Source organism: Homarus americanus, unplaced genomic scaffold, assembly GCF_018991925.1.
Source record: "Homarus americanus isolate GMGI-L3 unplaced genomic scaffold, GMGI_Hamer_2.0 scaffold23617, whole genome shotgun sequence".
Taxonomy (NCBI): domain Eukaryota; kingdom Metazoa; phylum Arthropoda; class Malacostraca; order Decapoda; family Nephropidae; genus Homarus; species Homarus americanus.
In genome coordinates, this window is record NW_024720711.1 from 3,395,862 (window position 1) to 3,412,106 (window position 16,245).

General features: G+C 43.0%; 1 protein-coding gene across 1 annotated transcript in view; it reads right to left on the reverse strand.

Moving 5' to 3' along the window:
- Positions 1 to 422: 422 nt before the first annotated feature.
- The window catches only part of LOC121860820, a gene marked incomplete in the record, with an annotated part of 94,260 nt that continues 78,437 nt past the window's right edge, over positions 423 to 16,245 (reverse strand). Inside the window, 5 exon segments of the mRNA XM_042358207.1 lie at positions 423 to 1,057; positions 1,632 to 1,800; positions 2,655 to 2,782; positions 11,459 to 11,513; positions 11,596 to 11,664. Coding sequence (XP_042214141.1) covers positions 930 to 1,057; positions 1,632 to 1,800; positions 2,655 to 2,782; positions 11,459 to 11,513; positions 11,596 to 11,664 — 549 coding nt within the window.

Consider the following 16,245-nt stretch of genomic DNA (forward strand, 5'->3'; position numbering starts at 1 on the left):
TGTTTATGGGTCACCTCGTGAGTTACTTCTGTAGGCGATGATCGATATCAATCTGGTGAGGCCTGGTGGCTGGTGAGGCCTGGTGGCTGGTGAGGCCTGGTGGCTGGTGAGGCTGGTGGGGCCTGGTGGCTGATGAAGCCTGGTGGCTGATGAAGCCTAGTGGCTGATGAAGCCTGGTGGCTGATGAAGCCTGGTGGGGCCTGGTGGCTGATGAAGCCTAGTGGCTGATATAGACTTGAGGTGCTGTCTAAGAGAGGCTGTTGTACACATGTCTCTCAAGACAACCTGCAGCTGTACAGGTGTCGCCACACACCAGCAGCTGTAGTTAGTTGCTAAAGAGGTTGGTATCAGATAATGCCAGCAGGACCGCGGACTGTACATAAGTAGTTTTGTTCTATTTTGACATTTTCCTTGACAGAACAGCTGCTGTACAGGTATCGTCCAAGAACAGCTGCTGTACAGGTGTCGTACAAGAACAGCTGCTGTACAGGTGTCGTACAAGAACAGCTGCTGTACAGGTGTCCTAGAACAGCTGCTGTACAGGTGTCATCCATGATCAGCTGCTGTAAAAATATCTCCCCAAACCAGTTGCTGCTGTACAAGTGTCACCCTAAGCCTGCTGCTGCATATTATCAAAAAACAGCCGCTGTACAGATGTCACAGAAAGCAAACAAAACAGCGGTAACAGAACGACCTAGGAACAGTCATTGCTGTGCAGGTGTCATCCAATAACAACTGCTGCTGTACAAGTGCCATTCAAAAACAGCTGCTGTATAGGTGTCGTCCCAGAACAGCTGCTGTACAGGTGTCGTACCACTCCCTCTGCTGTACAGGTGTCACCAAGACCAGCTGCTGTACAGGTGTCACCAAGACCAGCTGCTGTACAGGTGTCACCAAGACCAGCTGCTGTACAGGTGGAGATGAGCCACCTAGGTGACCCGCCCTCCGTGGTATAACAGGTGACGCAGCAACACAGCAGCGGGCAGCAGGAGGCAGGGGGAGGGCCCATGCTGTATTAACGTGCTGCTGCTTGTCTGCATGGCCGCTGGCTCCTCCGCTGTTAGGGAAGAATGAACACATTAAAACACTGTAAAACTCACTAGTGAAGAGTTCCCTTGTGTACCTGGGGTGTTATAGTCTACTAACCCCTTGTGTACCTGGGGTGTCTCTCAGCTGAATGAAATCGTCTGGCGTAACCTAAATAAAATATCAAATGTCTTAAAAAAAATAATGTAATTTTGCTAAAACTAATTAAAACTCATTAAAACACAATAAAACGCCGAATAAAAACGACCGCTCGACAGTCGCTCACTATCAAAACTTTACACTACGCCAGAGAACACAACGCCAGCACGAGCAATCAACAGAGCCTGGCGTTTGATTCTATAATAAATGCCGCCCAGGTCAATACTTGTGTGTGTGTGTGAGAGATTAACCTTTACCTTTAACAGATGTACCATGCCAGACACACACACACACACACACACACACACACACACACACACACACACACACACACACACACACACACACACACACACACACACACACACACACACACACACTAACCTTTACCGTTGAACAGATATACCATAACAGACAGACAGACAGACAGACAGACAGGCCCTTACCTTTAAACACATGAACCATTATAGATGCCCGCTTGGTGTTAGATGGGGCACACTGGTAGAGCCCTGAGTGGTCTAGTGCGGCCCTGGCCACAAGGAGTGTGGACACGGTGCGGCCATCCTCCTGCCTTACACTCACCCGCACAGTACGGTCACTCTCGTAGTTAATAACCTGTGTAAAGGATGCGTAGTTTGTGGTCAGGGTGGGTAGTGGTTAGAGGGGTGGGGGATTGGTGGTTGGAGGGGGTGGCTGGTGATTAAAGGGGGTGGGGGTGGTTAGAGGGGTGGGGGGCTGGTGGTTGGAGGTGGTTGGTGGTTGGAGGGGGATGGCTGGTGGTTGGAGGGGTATGGTGGTTGGTGGGGGGGTGGTTAGAGGGGGTGCTGGTGGTTGCGGGGGTGGCTGGTGGTTGGAGGGGATGGCTGGTGGTTAAAGGGGGTGGGGGTGGTTAGAGGGGTGGTTGGTGGTTAGGAGGGTGGTTGGTGGTTAGAGGGGGCAGTTAGGGGGTTAGTTGTTAGGGGTTGGTGGGTAGGGGTTGATGGTTAGGGTAGTGGTTGGTGTTTAGAGGAGGTAATTAAGAGTCGGTGGTTACTAGTAATTAGTCTAGTTAAAAGCCAGTAGTTACCAGTAAATGGTGTGGTTAATGGTCATTAGTTCATAGTAATTGGCAAGTAGGTAACAGCAGACGAGGTTAATGTGGTTAGAATCTAATTAACTACTAATAGCTGTCATGGTTAGTGAGGATAGTGGTTAATTAAATAGTACAGGTAGAGGTGGTTAGTGAGATTTACCTTCTACTCTCCTTTCGTCATTTATCTATTTATTGTGAGTTTCGCTTATTATCGTCTTCGTTGTCTTATTATTAATATTGTTGTTATTTATTTATTTATTTACGTGTTTATTATTTGGTTTCATTTATTTGTTTTTATTAGATTTTCAGTTGTTTATTTTTCCTCCGTGTTTTAGGGAGAGAGAGAGAGAGAGAGAGAGAGAGAGAGAGAGAGAGAGAGAGAGAGAGACTCACTCACCTCGCCCCTGTGGTACCAAAAGATGTACTCTGGCGGTGCAGGACTTGGACTCACAACACACGTCAGGTTAAGTGCTCCTCCTTCGTCGGTATAGAGCTCAGGGGCGTGCAGGATCGTCGCCTTTGGTACTGTAGGTGGAGAGAGAAGGAGAAGGACGAGGTGTTAGTAATCCTTGACCTTTGAGTTGGAGGAAGAGGAGGTGTCTGTTTCGTAATTAGCATATGTCTGTATGTAAGCCATATTGTCTGTATGTCTGTACGATTGTGTATTATTTACTGTCTTTATATATACTGTAATTGATCCTTTCTGTTGTATTATCTATTTCCTTGTTGTATTGTGGTTGAGAGAGAGAGAGAGAGCATGATAAAAGATAATGAAAGAGGAAAGGGACCTTAATGAAACGATAAAAGAAAGAGAGAAACAAATAAAGAAAGAAAGAAAGAAAAGCTTTATACGCTTTAAGTGGGATTCTGAACCTTAATACTGACAAGAAATTGGAGGCTTATGTGCTTTTATATGAGAGAGAGAGAGAGAGAGAGAGAGAGAGAGAAAGAGAGAGAGAAAGAGAGAGAGAGAGAGAGAGACCTGTCGTTCATAAGGTGTGTCTCTCGTCAACCTGTGAACTTTCAGGAGGTGTTGCCTGAAGACACACACTAACATTTACCGCTTATATGCTGTACCAAGAGTAAATACCGGAGACTCTTCCTGAGAGAGAGAAAGAGAGAGAGAGAGAGAGAGAGAGAGAGAGAGAGAGAGAGAGAGGAGGAGTTTCCGTCACATCTCCTCTTCACTGCTAGGACACTAACTCCCACTGTCAACACACACACACACACACACACACACACACAGTACCAGAGAGATTTCTTATGTGTCTTTTCGTTCTAATAACATCAAAACATTCCACAAATATTCTTATACATTATAGTTTGTTTCTTTTCATTCCATAAACACCAGAACAAATGAAAAAATTCACTAATTTACTATATTTACTCTGAATTTATTGTTATTTTTTTCCTAATGCAGATTTTCCTGTTTTCAGCGGTAAAATTTATGTACTGTTTAGGCTCGTCGTAAGTAAGCCTTGACATCAGCTCCTTTCACAGCCTTGGCGAATGTAAATAAACCTTTTCTCAACTCCATCTGATTTTAGCAGGAATGGAGGAAGTTTTAAAATACTCAGTGGTCCGTTTCTGCTAAAATCAGATGGAGTTTGTTTAAATTCGCTTTCCTACCGAGGACGATTATTTGGCAAGATGGCGGAGGTAAACACTAGACGTTCGCTGATGATAGAATTTGCTCGAATTTCATGATATTGGAATATTTGATAATTAAAAATTCAAGGCCTTTTTTTATAGATTTGGATGAGTATGATAATATTGTTTTTTTAGGTAAGACGAGAATAAATTTATGTTTTTATATCCATTCGATTTATAGATAAAAATCTGTCCTAATAAACATTGGAACATTATTATCTTCTGTTCTTCCCCACATACCAAAATTCTCCAGACATAGACAAATACTTTTAAAAACTCCCATAGTCTATTTTCCCTGTTTAAATATCAGTTAAAATCAAATATAGACAAACAGACGTAAATATGAATAGATAAATATATAGACAGATAGATATATAGATCAAAATATAGATAAATAGATAGATAGATAAGTAAATAAACTCCACCTCAACTAGATTTACATCAAAATACAATACGTTCCAACAACTAGCATATCTTTCACCAGGACGAACATCAATCACTTGGTGTGTGTGTGTGTGTGTGTGTGTGTGTGTGTGTGTGTGTGTGTGTGTGTGTGTGTGTGTGTAAGATATTTCCAAATATTATACGAATTAATTGAATTTGTCGTCTAAATTGTGAAAGATATTGGTGATGAAGCGATTTACCCAGGGATTATTTTTGTAGTGGAGATTACGTTAGATTTCTCTATTTTTCTCTCTCTCTCTCTCTCTCTCTCTCTCTCCTTTGTTATTTTCACTCTTTCTCTCCCTCTGTTATTCATTCTCTTTCCCTTTCTATTTTCACCTATCTCTCTTGTTATTCTCTTTATCTCTCTCTCTCTCTCTCTGTTATTCTCTCTCTTTCATTAACTCTTCTCATCATTTAATTTATTTACACATTCAAAGAGAAACACCAAACATATTTATTTTTTAAGTCAATGCAACGAGCTATTTAATTTATGTATCAAAACCCAAATAAACCGTATAATTCCACCCTATTAAACGGAGCCATTAAGTGAGCCATTAAAATCCTTTGTATCTCTCATCTGCAACAAGGTATAAAGGTGGGGTGAGTACCTGCGTTCTAATTAGAGGTTCTTGAATGTAATGACAGGTGTGTGTGTGTGTGTGTGTGTGTGTGTGTGTACTTTCACCATTCTGAGTCATCCTAAACACACAACTAATTACTGGAATATCTACAACACTCAACAATTTCTGAGCACTAAAACACCCTAAAAAAAAACTTGACAGTGACGAAATTATTGCACTAAAACCGTGTCATTTTTTATTGATCTAAAGTTGTATGCTATACGACTGAGCAATTTGGAGATTGTTTATAACCAATGGAGGTTAATGCAGAAACGCTATGATGAAAGACCTAGAGAAAAGTAATGGTGACGGGTAAATTAGTTATATAGAGCGAGACGAGGTTTGATGTTCATGTAATCAAAGGTAAAGAGAGATTAATTTGCATATTTAATAGCCCTTGAGATATAGCCAGGTAACACGTGAAGCCCTCCTCCTGCTCCTGCTGCTCCTGCTCCTGCTACTGTTCCTCACACCGCAGGAGAGAGATTAGGTGAAAGTTTTGAGTGAAATTTTTTATGAATTTCTTGAGTGAAAGTTTTCAGTGAAAGATTTGAATAAATTTGTTTAGGAATTCCTATGTTTCTTTCTTTCTTCCTTCATTCATTTATTCCCTTCTTCCCTTCTTCTCTCATCTCCTCACACCTCCTTCTTACCTGTCCCTTCTCCCTCCCCTCAATTCTTTTTTATTGTATCCCCTTCTCTCCGTTCCCTTTCTCTGCCCTCTTTCTGCCCTCCCTTCTCCCTCCCTTCTCCCTCCTTTCTCCCTTCCTTCTCTCCTCCCCCTCCTTCCCCCTCCCTTCTCCTCCTTCTCCCTCCCTCCTTCTCCCCTCCCTCCCCCTCCCCTCCTTCTCTGCTCCCTCCTCCTCCTTCCTCCCTCCCCCTCCTTCTCCCTCCCTTCTCTCCCTCCCTCCTCTCCCTCCCTCCCTCCCTCCTTCTCCCCCTCCCCCTCCCTCCCCTCCTCCCTCCCTTCTCTCCTCCCCTCCTTCTCCCTCCCTCCTTCCCCCTCCCTCCTCCTCTCCCTCCTTCTCCTCCTTCTCCTCCTTCTCCTCCTTTCTCCCTCCCTCTCCCTCTGTTTCATCTAAGAAGTCCATTACCTGTTCTGTCTAACCATATTACCTTCCTCATACTTCAAGTGAACCCCTCTGGATACATGTTGCCTTTTCCCCTCTGAATCACCCCCCCCCCACCTCTCCCGTCTGGTTCTGCAGTTCCCCTCACTTCCCTTTGACCTGACGTGACCTATCCCCTCTGACCCCCTGTAGTTCTCATATATCACCTGATGGGGGTCTAACCTTTCCCCTCTGACCTCCCGTAGTGTTGTTGTTTCCCTTCTTGACCTCACGTGACCCCTTTGACCACCTATAGGTTTAATTTCTCTCTCTAACCCCAAAAAGTGACCTTAACCATCTCTCACAGTGAATTGTTTTAATTGACCTTACGTGACCTTCCTTGACCTTTCCGCTCTGACGTCATGGGGTTTCTATTTTTTCCCCTTGACCTCTTGTGATCTTTCCCCTCTCACCTTATGTGACCTTTTAGTGCGATCCTATGTGACATTTGCCCTCTGACACCATCCTTCAGTCCCGAAATCAAGGGGAAACCGGGGTATTTTTTCCCTTTCTCTTCATTCCTTCCTTCCTTCCTTCCTTCCTTCATTCCTTCCTTCCTTCCTTCCTTCCCTTCCTACTCCTCTCTATCCTCTGCATCCCAACCCACCCTTCATCTCTTCCCTATTCTATCTCCCTTCCTCCCTTCGTTCCCCATTCTATTTCCCCTTCTCTTTTCCCTTCCCCGTTCCTTCTCTTCCTCCTTCCACTCCCCTCTTCCTGTCTTTCTCCCTACTCTCTCCTATTCCCATTCCCTCTCCTCTTCCCCCCAATTCCTTCTCTTACTCTTACCCCTTTCGTTTTCTTTCCTTGAGTTCTTCTTTAATTTTTTCTCCCTCTCTTCATTTCCCTCCATCTCCCCTTCTCCCCAGCTCTCCTAACTACCAAGATCATTATTCTTCCTTCCCCTTTCCCCTCTCTTTCTCCTTCTCCTCCTCCTACTTTATCCGTCAATCACCTGTTCCTTCCCTCTCTTCAATCTGCTCTTATTCCTTCCATTCCCTATAAACAGACAGACAGACAGACAGACAGACAGATAGACAGACAGACAGATAGACAGATAGACAGACAGACAGACAGACAGATAGACAGTACAGGTATACAAACAATGTCAAATAGTAAGGCAATTCTCCCAAGTCTCTCTCCTATTGGTCGAGTCAAGCATTACGTCATCAATGGCTGGGAGTCGTTCAGTCACACGTCATTAATCATTAAGACTCAGCTGAAGAAAAAAAAATAAACAACATGGAACTGCCCAGATGGTGTAGTGACGTAGTGACCAGCTGTGTAGAGACCAGCTGTGTAGAGACCAGCTGTGTAGAGACCAGCTGTGTAGAGACCAGCTGTGTAGAGACCAGCTGTGAGGCGAACTATCGAACTATCTCTTCACTGAATCTATTATTGCATTAAATACTAAATATTATCATCGAGACAGAGTAAATAATAAAGGAAATCTATATATAAACATTAAACAATTTATTGATGTTAGGAAAGTAATTTGTCAGGTAGTAAAGCGTTGAGTGTGTACGGTGCTTAATTATGTCAGGTGAGTGTGGCCATCATTACCTTCCATTAGTTACCTGTGAGAGTAATTACTTTTAGGGGGTTATTAGTCAACACCTGGTTAGTGAAGAATATATGACCCTCCTCTTCTCCTCCTCTTTGTTTCCTTACTTTTCTCCTCTTCATTTCCCCCCTTCCTCTTTCTCTCCTTTCCTCCCTCTCCTCTCTTCCCTCCCTTCTTTTCTTCCCTCCTCTTCCTCTTTTCTTCCTCTTCATCCCTCCTCTTTCCCCCCACATCTCCATTCTTCCTCTTCCCTTCCCTCCTCCTTCATTTCCTCCACATTTCTCCCCCCTTTCCTCCTACCTTTCTTCTTTATCCTCCTCCTTACCCCCTCCTCCTCCTTACCCCCTCTCCCCCTCCTCCCCTCCCTCCTCCCTACCCCCTCCCCCTCTCCTCCTCTTCTCCCCTCCCTCCTCCCTAATCCTCTCTCCTCCTCCCTACCCCCTTCTCCCTCCCTCCCCTCCTCCTCCTTACCCCCTCTTCTCCTCTTCCCCCTCCTCCCCTGGGACGTAGCTCTATGTTTGTCAAGTAAATAACCTTTTGCCTACGCCATTACCACCACATCAAATATCCTCGACCTAAAATTTGGGGTTTTACCTAAAATATTTTAAGTCAGAGCTGCGGTAAATCCCCAAAAAGACGCCCAATGAATAATTAAGTTAATAAATATAGAACAGCCACTTTCAGCCTCTGATGTTTGGGCCATTTTAGACGGAACAAACTCTCCTACGGTGATTATTTTTTGTTGTAAGATAATATGTGAATACACTTAACAAATTGACTTAAGAGGAATAATTGTCGTAAGTGAAAAAAACAAAAGAATAAACTTAACGAATTGACTTTAGATAAAATACAATAATTACTTTCAAAATATTACCTTCAAATGTTATCTTCAAATATTACCTTCAAAACTCTACCTTAATAATTGTTTACATGAATCCAATTAGGACACACAAAAAATAGTTTCGTTCTTTCATCTTTATGTACGAGAAATATTTTAACGAACGATATTTTACGAATCAGGAATCTGGATGTTTTTTTAAGTGAATATTGTTTGTTTGTTTGTTTGTTTGTTTGTTTGTTTGTTTGTTTGTTTTAAGTGGTTCATCTCCAGAGTCCTGAAGTAGAGTTAAGTGTTGTTATCTACACTACAACAACAACAACTTTTGATGACTGGAAATTATAAAGTTTCTTGTATGGTTGAGACAAGTACTCAACCTCCTTGTATATATGTATGTATGTATGTATGTATGTATGTATGTATGTATGTATGTATGTATGTGTATGTATGTATGTATGTATGTATGTATGTATGAATGTATGTATGTATGTTTGTATGTATGTATGTATGTATGTATGAATGTCAGTCAGTTAACCAAATCACCTGTTCGTGTAATAGTCACTGGGATTAATATCGAGTTTCATTTGTAACTTTTTTTTTAAATAATTTCTGTAACCCCAAAAAACTTAGCTAACTCGTTTTACCAAATATGAATAAGTTACTATTAATTTACACTCAAAATATACGGCTCACAATATTTTCGTGGGATGGAGTGCTTCTTCCCTGAGAGAAGGAGGACGTGCGTCTCTTAGAACATATGCAGCAGCAGCCATAAGCGGCCGACGGCCATTCGTGTCTGCGGACATCAGGCAGAGCCTCCAAATATTTGCGAGGATTCAGTCATTTACGACTCGACAATCGTCGTCGGGACGGGACACACACGGTGCCCGGCTTTGATTTGTTGTAGTTGAATGTGGGTGCGCCAAGTCCGTAGACTTGCTAGTGACATTTTTACTAATAATTTCTGGTACAGGTATAAAAAAAAATTTCTACATTAAAAATATTTCCAACATATTTCTTGTAAAAAATTTATTCGACAGTCAAAATATTCTCCTTATATATCCTTTAAAGATTTATTCTACATTGAAAAAATCCTAATATTCTCTAACTTTTTTATTTGGTCTATATTTGTCTAAATTTGGTCTACACTTGTCGAATTTAGCCTACACTTGTTCAATCTAGCCTACACTTGTCAATCTAGCCTACACTTGTTCAATCTAGCCTACACTTGTTCAATCTAGCCTACACTTGCTAATCTAGCCTACACTTGTCTAATCTAGCCTACACTTATTAAACCCTCCCACCACTCCCGTATTCAACATTAAAAATTTTCCTTGGCTAAGTTTTAATCAATTTTGGGCCCGGCTGCTGGTAGGTAGAGTAATGAATGAACTTATTTCGAGTGGCCGCCCCGAGTCCCTCTTGTGATGCAAATTCTGATGCAAGTTAAGGCAAGTTGACTCATCTTCCTCCTCACTCTACTAATGAATATTACTAATGGGGAATACATGTCGCTAATGAGAGGAATATGTCGTTATTGGGAGAAATATATCGTTAATGGGAGAAATATATCGTTATTGGAGGAAATATATCGTTATTGGAGGAAATATATCGTTATTGGAGGAAATATATCGTTATTGCGGGAAATATATCGCTAATGAGATAAATATATATCGCTAATCAGGAAAAAATATATAGTTATTGGGGAGTATATAATGCCAGTAAGAGAGAGAGAGAGAGAGAGAGAGAGAGAGAGAGAGATTACAAAATTTCAGCGAATCTTTTAAACCACGTAAACTACAACACCTAAATTAATCATGATATAAAAAAAAACACATCCACACCTCCGTTAAGAAGAAGAAAAAAAAATCTCTCCCCAAATTAATCAAATTAGAAACTGTGGACTTGAAGGGAGGAAGGAACAGAAAGAGGAGGAGAGGAAGGGAGGGGAAGAGGAGTAGAGGAAGACCTGGGGGAGGAGAAGGAGGAGAAGAGGGAGGCGTTGGGGAGGAGGAGGAGGCGGAAAAGAGGGAAGAGGTCGATGCTGTTAGTTAATGGTAATTAGTGTTAGTTAATGGTAGTTAGTGTTGGTGGCAATAGATGGCGTTGGGCTACATTTACTGTGTTGGACCTGACCAGTTGATATATAAAACACTTGTTGTTATTAATATACAACACAAGAGTAATTACCATAAGCTCTGGTCTGTGTATGTACCTTTTTTTTAATGCTCATTTCCCGCATCGGAGCATTTAACTGTACACTGATATCTGACCCCGCAATATATTATTCATTATTCACGTCAGAGTACAAACACACATACCTCACACTGGAGCATATTACACATTATTCACACTGGAGCATATTACACATTATGCACACTGGAGCATATTGCATTTTTTTCACACTGGAGCATATTACACATTATTCACACTGGAGCATATTACGCATTATTCACACTGGAGCATATTGCATATTATTCACACTGGAGCATATTACACATTATTCACACTGGAGCATATTGCATATTATTCACACTGGAGCATATTACACATTATTCACACTGGAGCATATTGTATATTATTCACACTGGAGCATATTACACAGTATTCACACTGGAGCATAATACACATTATTCACACTGGAGCATATTACACATTATTCACACTGGAGCATATTACACATTATTCACACTGGAGCATATTACACATTATTCACACTGGAGCATATTACATTATTCACACTGGAGCATATTGCATATTATTACAGACATATTACACATTATTCACACTGGAATTGTATATTATTCACACTGAGCTATTACACAGTATTCACACTGGCATAATACCATTATTCACACGGAGCATATTACTTATTCACACTGGAGCATATTACATTATTCACACTGGAGCATATTACATTATTCACACTGGAGCATAGGATTTTTCTTACGCCAGAGCATATATACAGTCTACCTACGACCTCCAGGGTGATGAGATAAGCTCGTATGGGTGGTTGATACTTGACACACTCGTAGAGACCTGAATCCTTGCAGTGGGGTATGCCTTCATAGCGTCCACTCGTTCGTGCCCTCCCTGTGTAGCGCCGAAACCTGTGGTGCTGGTGTGGTGAAAGGGCCCACTGTCAGGATGTTTGTGTCCTTATGGCGGATCCAGGACACCTGCAGGGGTGAACAGAGAGGAGGTTAATGAAGAGATTAAGATTACGTGGAGAGAGGTCAGGTCAGGTCAGGTCATATGGTCCCAAGTCTCATTCAGCCCTATTCCTTTGGGCTAGATTGGGGGCCCAGTAGGACAAGAGCCTATGAGGACTGGGGTCTATTCATCAGTCACCACACACACACGCGGATGATAGGAACTACCTCTGTGACCTGCAACATTTGAGTGCTGGAGGTGTTGTGGAGGTAGAAGTTTAGCCCTTGTGATGGTTTAACCCTGAGAATAATGATTTAACAACAAGATGTTTTAATTTACGTAAGGATGTTTGTTTGAACCGTTTAGGGCAATGGTTTAACGTTTTACGGCTCATGTTTTAAGATAATAATGGTTTAATATGGTAAGGAGATGGTTTAGCCCTTTTGAGCATACTTGTTTAACTCCTTGGTGGGAGTTTAAACCATCGTACTCAAAGGGCAGATTCTTAGAAAGTGTGAAAATAAGTGATGATAAAGTTTACAAAGTTGAGATGATAATAATTCTCTCTCTCTGCTCTCTCTCTCTCTCCAACTTGCTCTATTTCTCTCTCCTCTCTCTCTCTCAATCATCATCATCATCATCATCATCATCATCATCATCATCATCTCTCAATCACCCACCACCACCACACACCACCACCATCCATAATCCATACTCCACCACCACCATCACCATCATCACCACCATCACCATAATCATCATCACTACCATCAGCCCTTCCCAATCTTACGCAAACTCTACTGTATCTATCCATCCACGTGCTGGTGTATTTTACAGGTGTTTTCCTACCCGTGGGATCTAGTGCAGGCCTTCTCGTCCACGGAGATGTGACACGGACGGGGAAGAGAGAGAAGTGAAAGGGGAAAGTGGAGAGAGAGAGAGAGAGAGAGATCACAGCCACAAAGAACTTCTCGACCATAAGTTTGGGACACATTATCTAATTAATAAAATATTTCTCACGGAATATCACAAAATAAGAGAGGTAATAGTATAGGAGGAATATTATTGTAGAAATATTACGGTGTTTTGGATATTTATTTTTCTGTTTTTCTATTTTCTTTATTCTTTTCAATTTCCTTCTCGGTTTTTTCTCTCTTTCTCCTCTCGAAATCTCTTATTCATCTTCCTATCGATCTCTGTGCTTGTGTCTGTGTTCCTTCTTTGTTCTCTCTCTCCCCTCTTTCTATCACTCTCTGTCTCTTCTTTTGACTTCCCTTTTTTTTATCCCTCACTTTTCTCTCTCTTTATCTCTCCTTTTCCTCCTTTCTCCTCCTTTCCTCTCTTTGCCTCTTTCTATTTATTCTTCTCTTTCCCTTTTTTTGTATTTAGCTTTTTCTGTTTCTTCTCTGTCTCGTCTATCGGCCTGTCCTCCTGTCTGTCTGTCTCCACTCATTCACCCACCGGTCAGCGTCTCTCTCTCTCTCTCTCTCTCTCTCTCTCTCTCTCATTAACATATACTGTACATCATCATATCCCCAACACGATTCACCCAATGTGTGTAATCAAATGTATTAATATTAACTAAGGCTCAACCTCACTCAGATGCTGTGGTGTGGTGTGGTGTGGTGTGGTGGTGGTGTGGTGTAGTGTGGTAGAATAGTGTTGATGTGGTTTGTCTTTAAAAATGTGTTTTTTTGTATGTGTGTGTGTATGTATATAAACATCGCATATGCATATAAATACATATAGAGTATCATTATACACACACACACACACATGTCGTCAAAGTTATCATTATCAACGCTACAGGTATTACAGTTAATTAGCACAGGTGAGTCGTCTCCTCCTGTGACTAAATCCATAATGCGTGTTGTAAAAGTTGCGTCACTGCTGGCGAAAAAGCATCGATCGTTCGTCTGGCTTAGTCTCCGTGAAGATTATTGTTTGTGGAGAGAGAGAGGACAGAGACGCCACTAACAATCTCAGCTTATAACTTACTGTACTGGAACAATTAACACAGTGATCTCGGGACTTCACACTGGTAAGGTCATATTGGTAAGGTCACAGAGGCGTCAGGTCATATAGTAGGTGTCAGGTCACAGAAGTCAAGTCCACAGGTGTCAGGTCACGGAGATGTTAGGTCACACAGGTTTCAGGTCGCGGAAACATCAGGTCATACAGGTATCAGGTCATGGATATGCCAGGTCACACAGTGTCAGGTCACACTGGTTTCCAGGTCACACAGGTGTTAGGTCACAGTGAGTTACAGGTCCGCCAGGCCTCAGGTACGCCAGGGATCAGGGTGTTGACTCATGCCATGCTGCCTCACTCAGACACCCTCTCTTCCTCCTCTCACTCTAAGACCTTCCTCTCCTCCTCTCACTCTAAGACCTTCCTCTCTCCTCTCCTCTAGATCTTCCCTCTTCCCTCCCCTCTCTTCCTCCTCTCTAAGACCTTCCCTCTCCCTCTCTCACTCTAAGACCTTCCCTCTCTTCCTCCTCTCACTCTAAGATCTTCCTCTCTTCCTCTTCCTAACCTTCCTCTCCTTCCACTCTAAAACCTTCCCTCTCTTCCTCCTCTCCTCTAAGATCTTCCCTCTCATCCTCCTCTCCTCTAAGATCTTCCCTCTCATCCTCCTCTCCTCCAAGATCTTCCCTCTCATCCTCTCCACTCAAGATCTCCCCCTCTTCCTCCTCTCACTCTAAGATCTCCCCCCTCTTCCTCCTCCACTCCTAAGATCCCCCTCTTCCTCCTCTCCTCTAAGATCTCCCCCTCTTCCTCCTCTCACTCTAAGATCTCCCCTCTCTCTCTTAAAACAGCCATCCTGATGGTCATCCCAAACTGCATCCTAAACAATCCTATAGGAACCATTACTTGCCTGTTGCTCTACCTGTATACCTGCACTTCTGCACCTTCTACTGTGCCTTTTACTTACCTGTGCCTGTACTTGCACCTGTACCTGCCTGTACTTGCACCTGTGCCACTGTACCTGTACCTGCACTACCTGCACCTGTACTTGCACCTGTACCTGCACCTGTACTCTGCACCTGTACCTGCACCACCTGTACTTGCACCTGTACCTGCCTGCACCTGTCCTGTACTTGCACCTGTACCACTTGCCCACCTGTACCTGTACTTACCTGCACCTGTACTTGCACCTGCCCCACTGTACTCACCTGTACCTGTGCCTTGCACCTGTACCTGTACTTGCACCTGCACCTGTGCACTTGTACCTGTACCTGTCTTGCACCTGTACCTGTGCTACCTGTACCTGTACTTGCACCTGTACTTGCACCTGTACCTGTACTTGCCTGTACCTGTACTTGCACCTACCTACCTGTACTTGCATCTGTACCTGTACTTGCCTGTATGTACTTGCACCTGTACTTGCACCAGTACTACTCACTGCACTCTGCACCTTACCTGCCTGTGCTTGCACCTGTGCCTGTGCTTGCACCTGTGCCTGTACTTGCACCTGTACTTGCACCTGTGCACTTGCACCTGTGCTTGCACCTGTGCCCTGTACCTGCACCCAGCCCTTGCACCTGTACCTGTACTTGCACCTGTACCTGTACTTGCACCTGTACCTGTACTTGCACCTGTACCTGCACTTGCACCAGTACCTGCACCTGTACTTGCACCTGTACGGTTGATTCTGGAGAAACTTAGTTTAATTTATAATTGAACTGAATTTGCATATCCACTTCTAAGAGCCAGCAATTACTATGTGCTGCAACAGTGTGTGTGTGTGTGTGTATATGAGAGAGAGAGAGAGAGAGTCTTCATCTGGCTCTGACGTGTGAGGTTTGTTTATACAGTAGACACAAAAGAATGCAACGCCCCCTGAACCAGGCAGCTGATTGCCATACATTCATACACACAAGCTCATGCATACAAGCCTTAATGTAGACATACCTGTACGTACTTTGCATATATAAATGGAAATATACCTGTGTATGTATAGATAAACATAGTATACATACCTGCACATGTGTACTGATATACTATATATACACTAGAGTGCATAGAAACACACAACACAACAACAACACACACACACACACACACACACACCACACCAATACACAACACAACCTGACACAGCACAACACTACACAGCCACTACACAACACCAGCACAACACACCACACCACTACGCAACACACACACACAACCTTACAGCACAGCATAACACAACACACCACACCACACCATTACGCAACACAACGCTACACAACACAACAACAACACACACACCGCACACCACACACCACTGCACCCAACCACAACACAACGCTATACATACAGCATAACACAACACAACACTACACAACACAACAACAACACACACACACACCACACCAATACACACCACACCACTACACCCAACACTACACAACACAACAACAACACACACACACACACCACACCAATACACACCACACCACTACGCAACACTACACAACACAACACACCACTACACAACACAACACAACACACCACACCACACCACACCACTACACAACACAACACAACACTACACAACACAACACAACACACCACAACACAACACAACACACCACTACACAACACAACACAACACACCA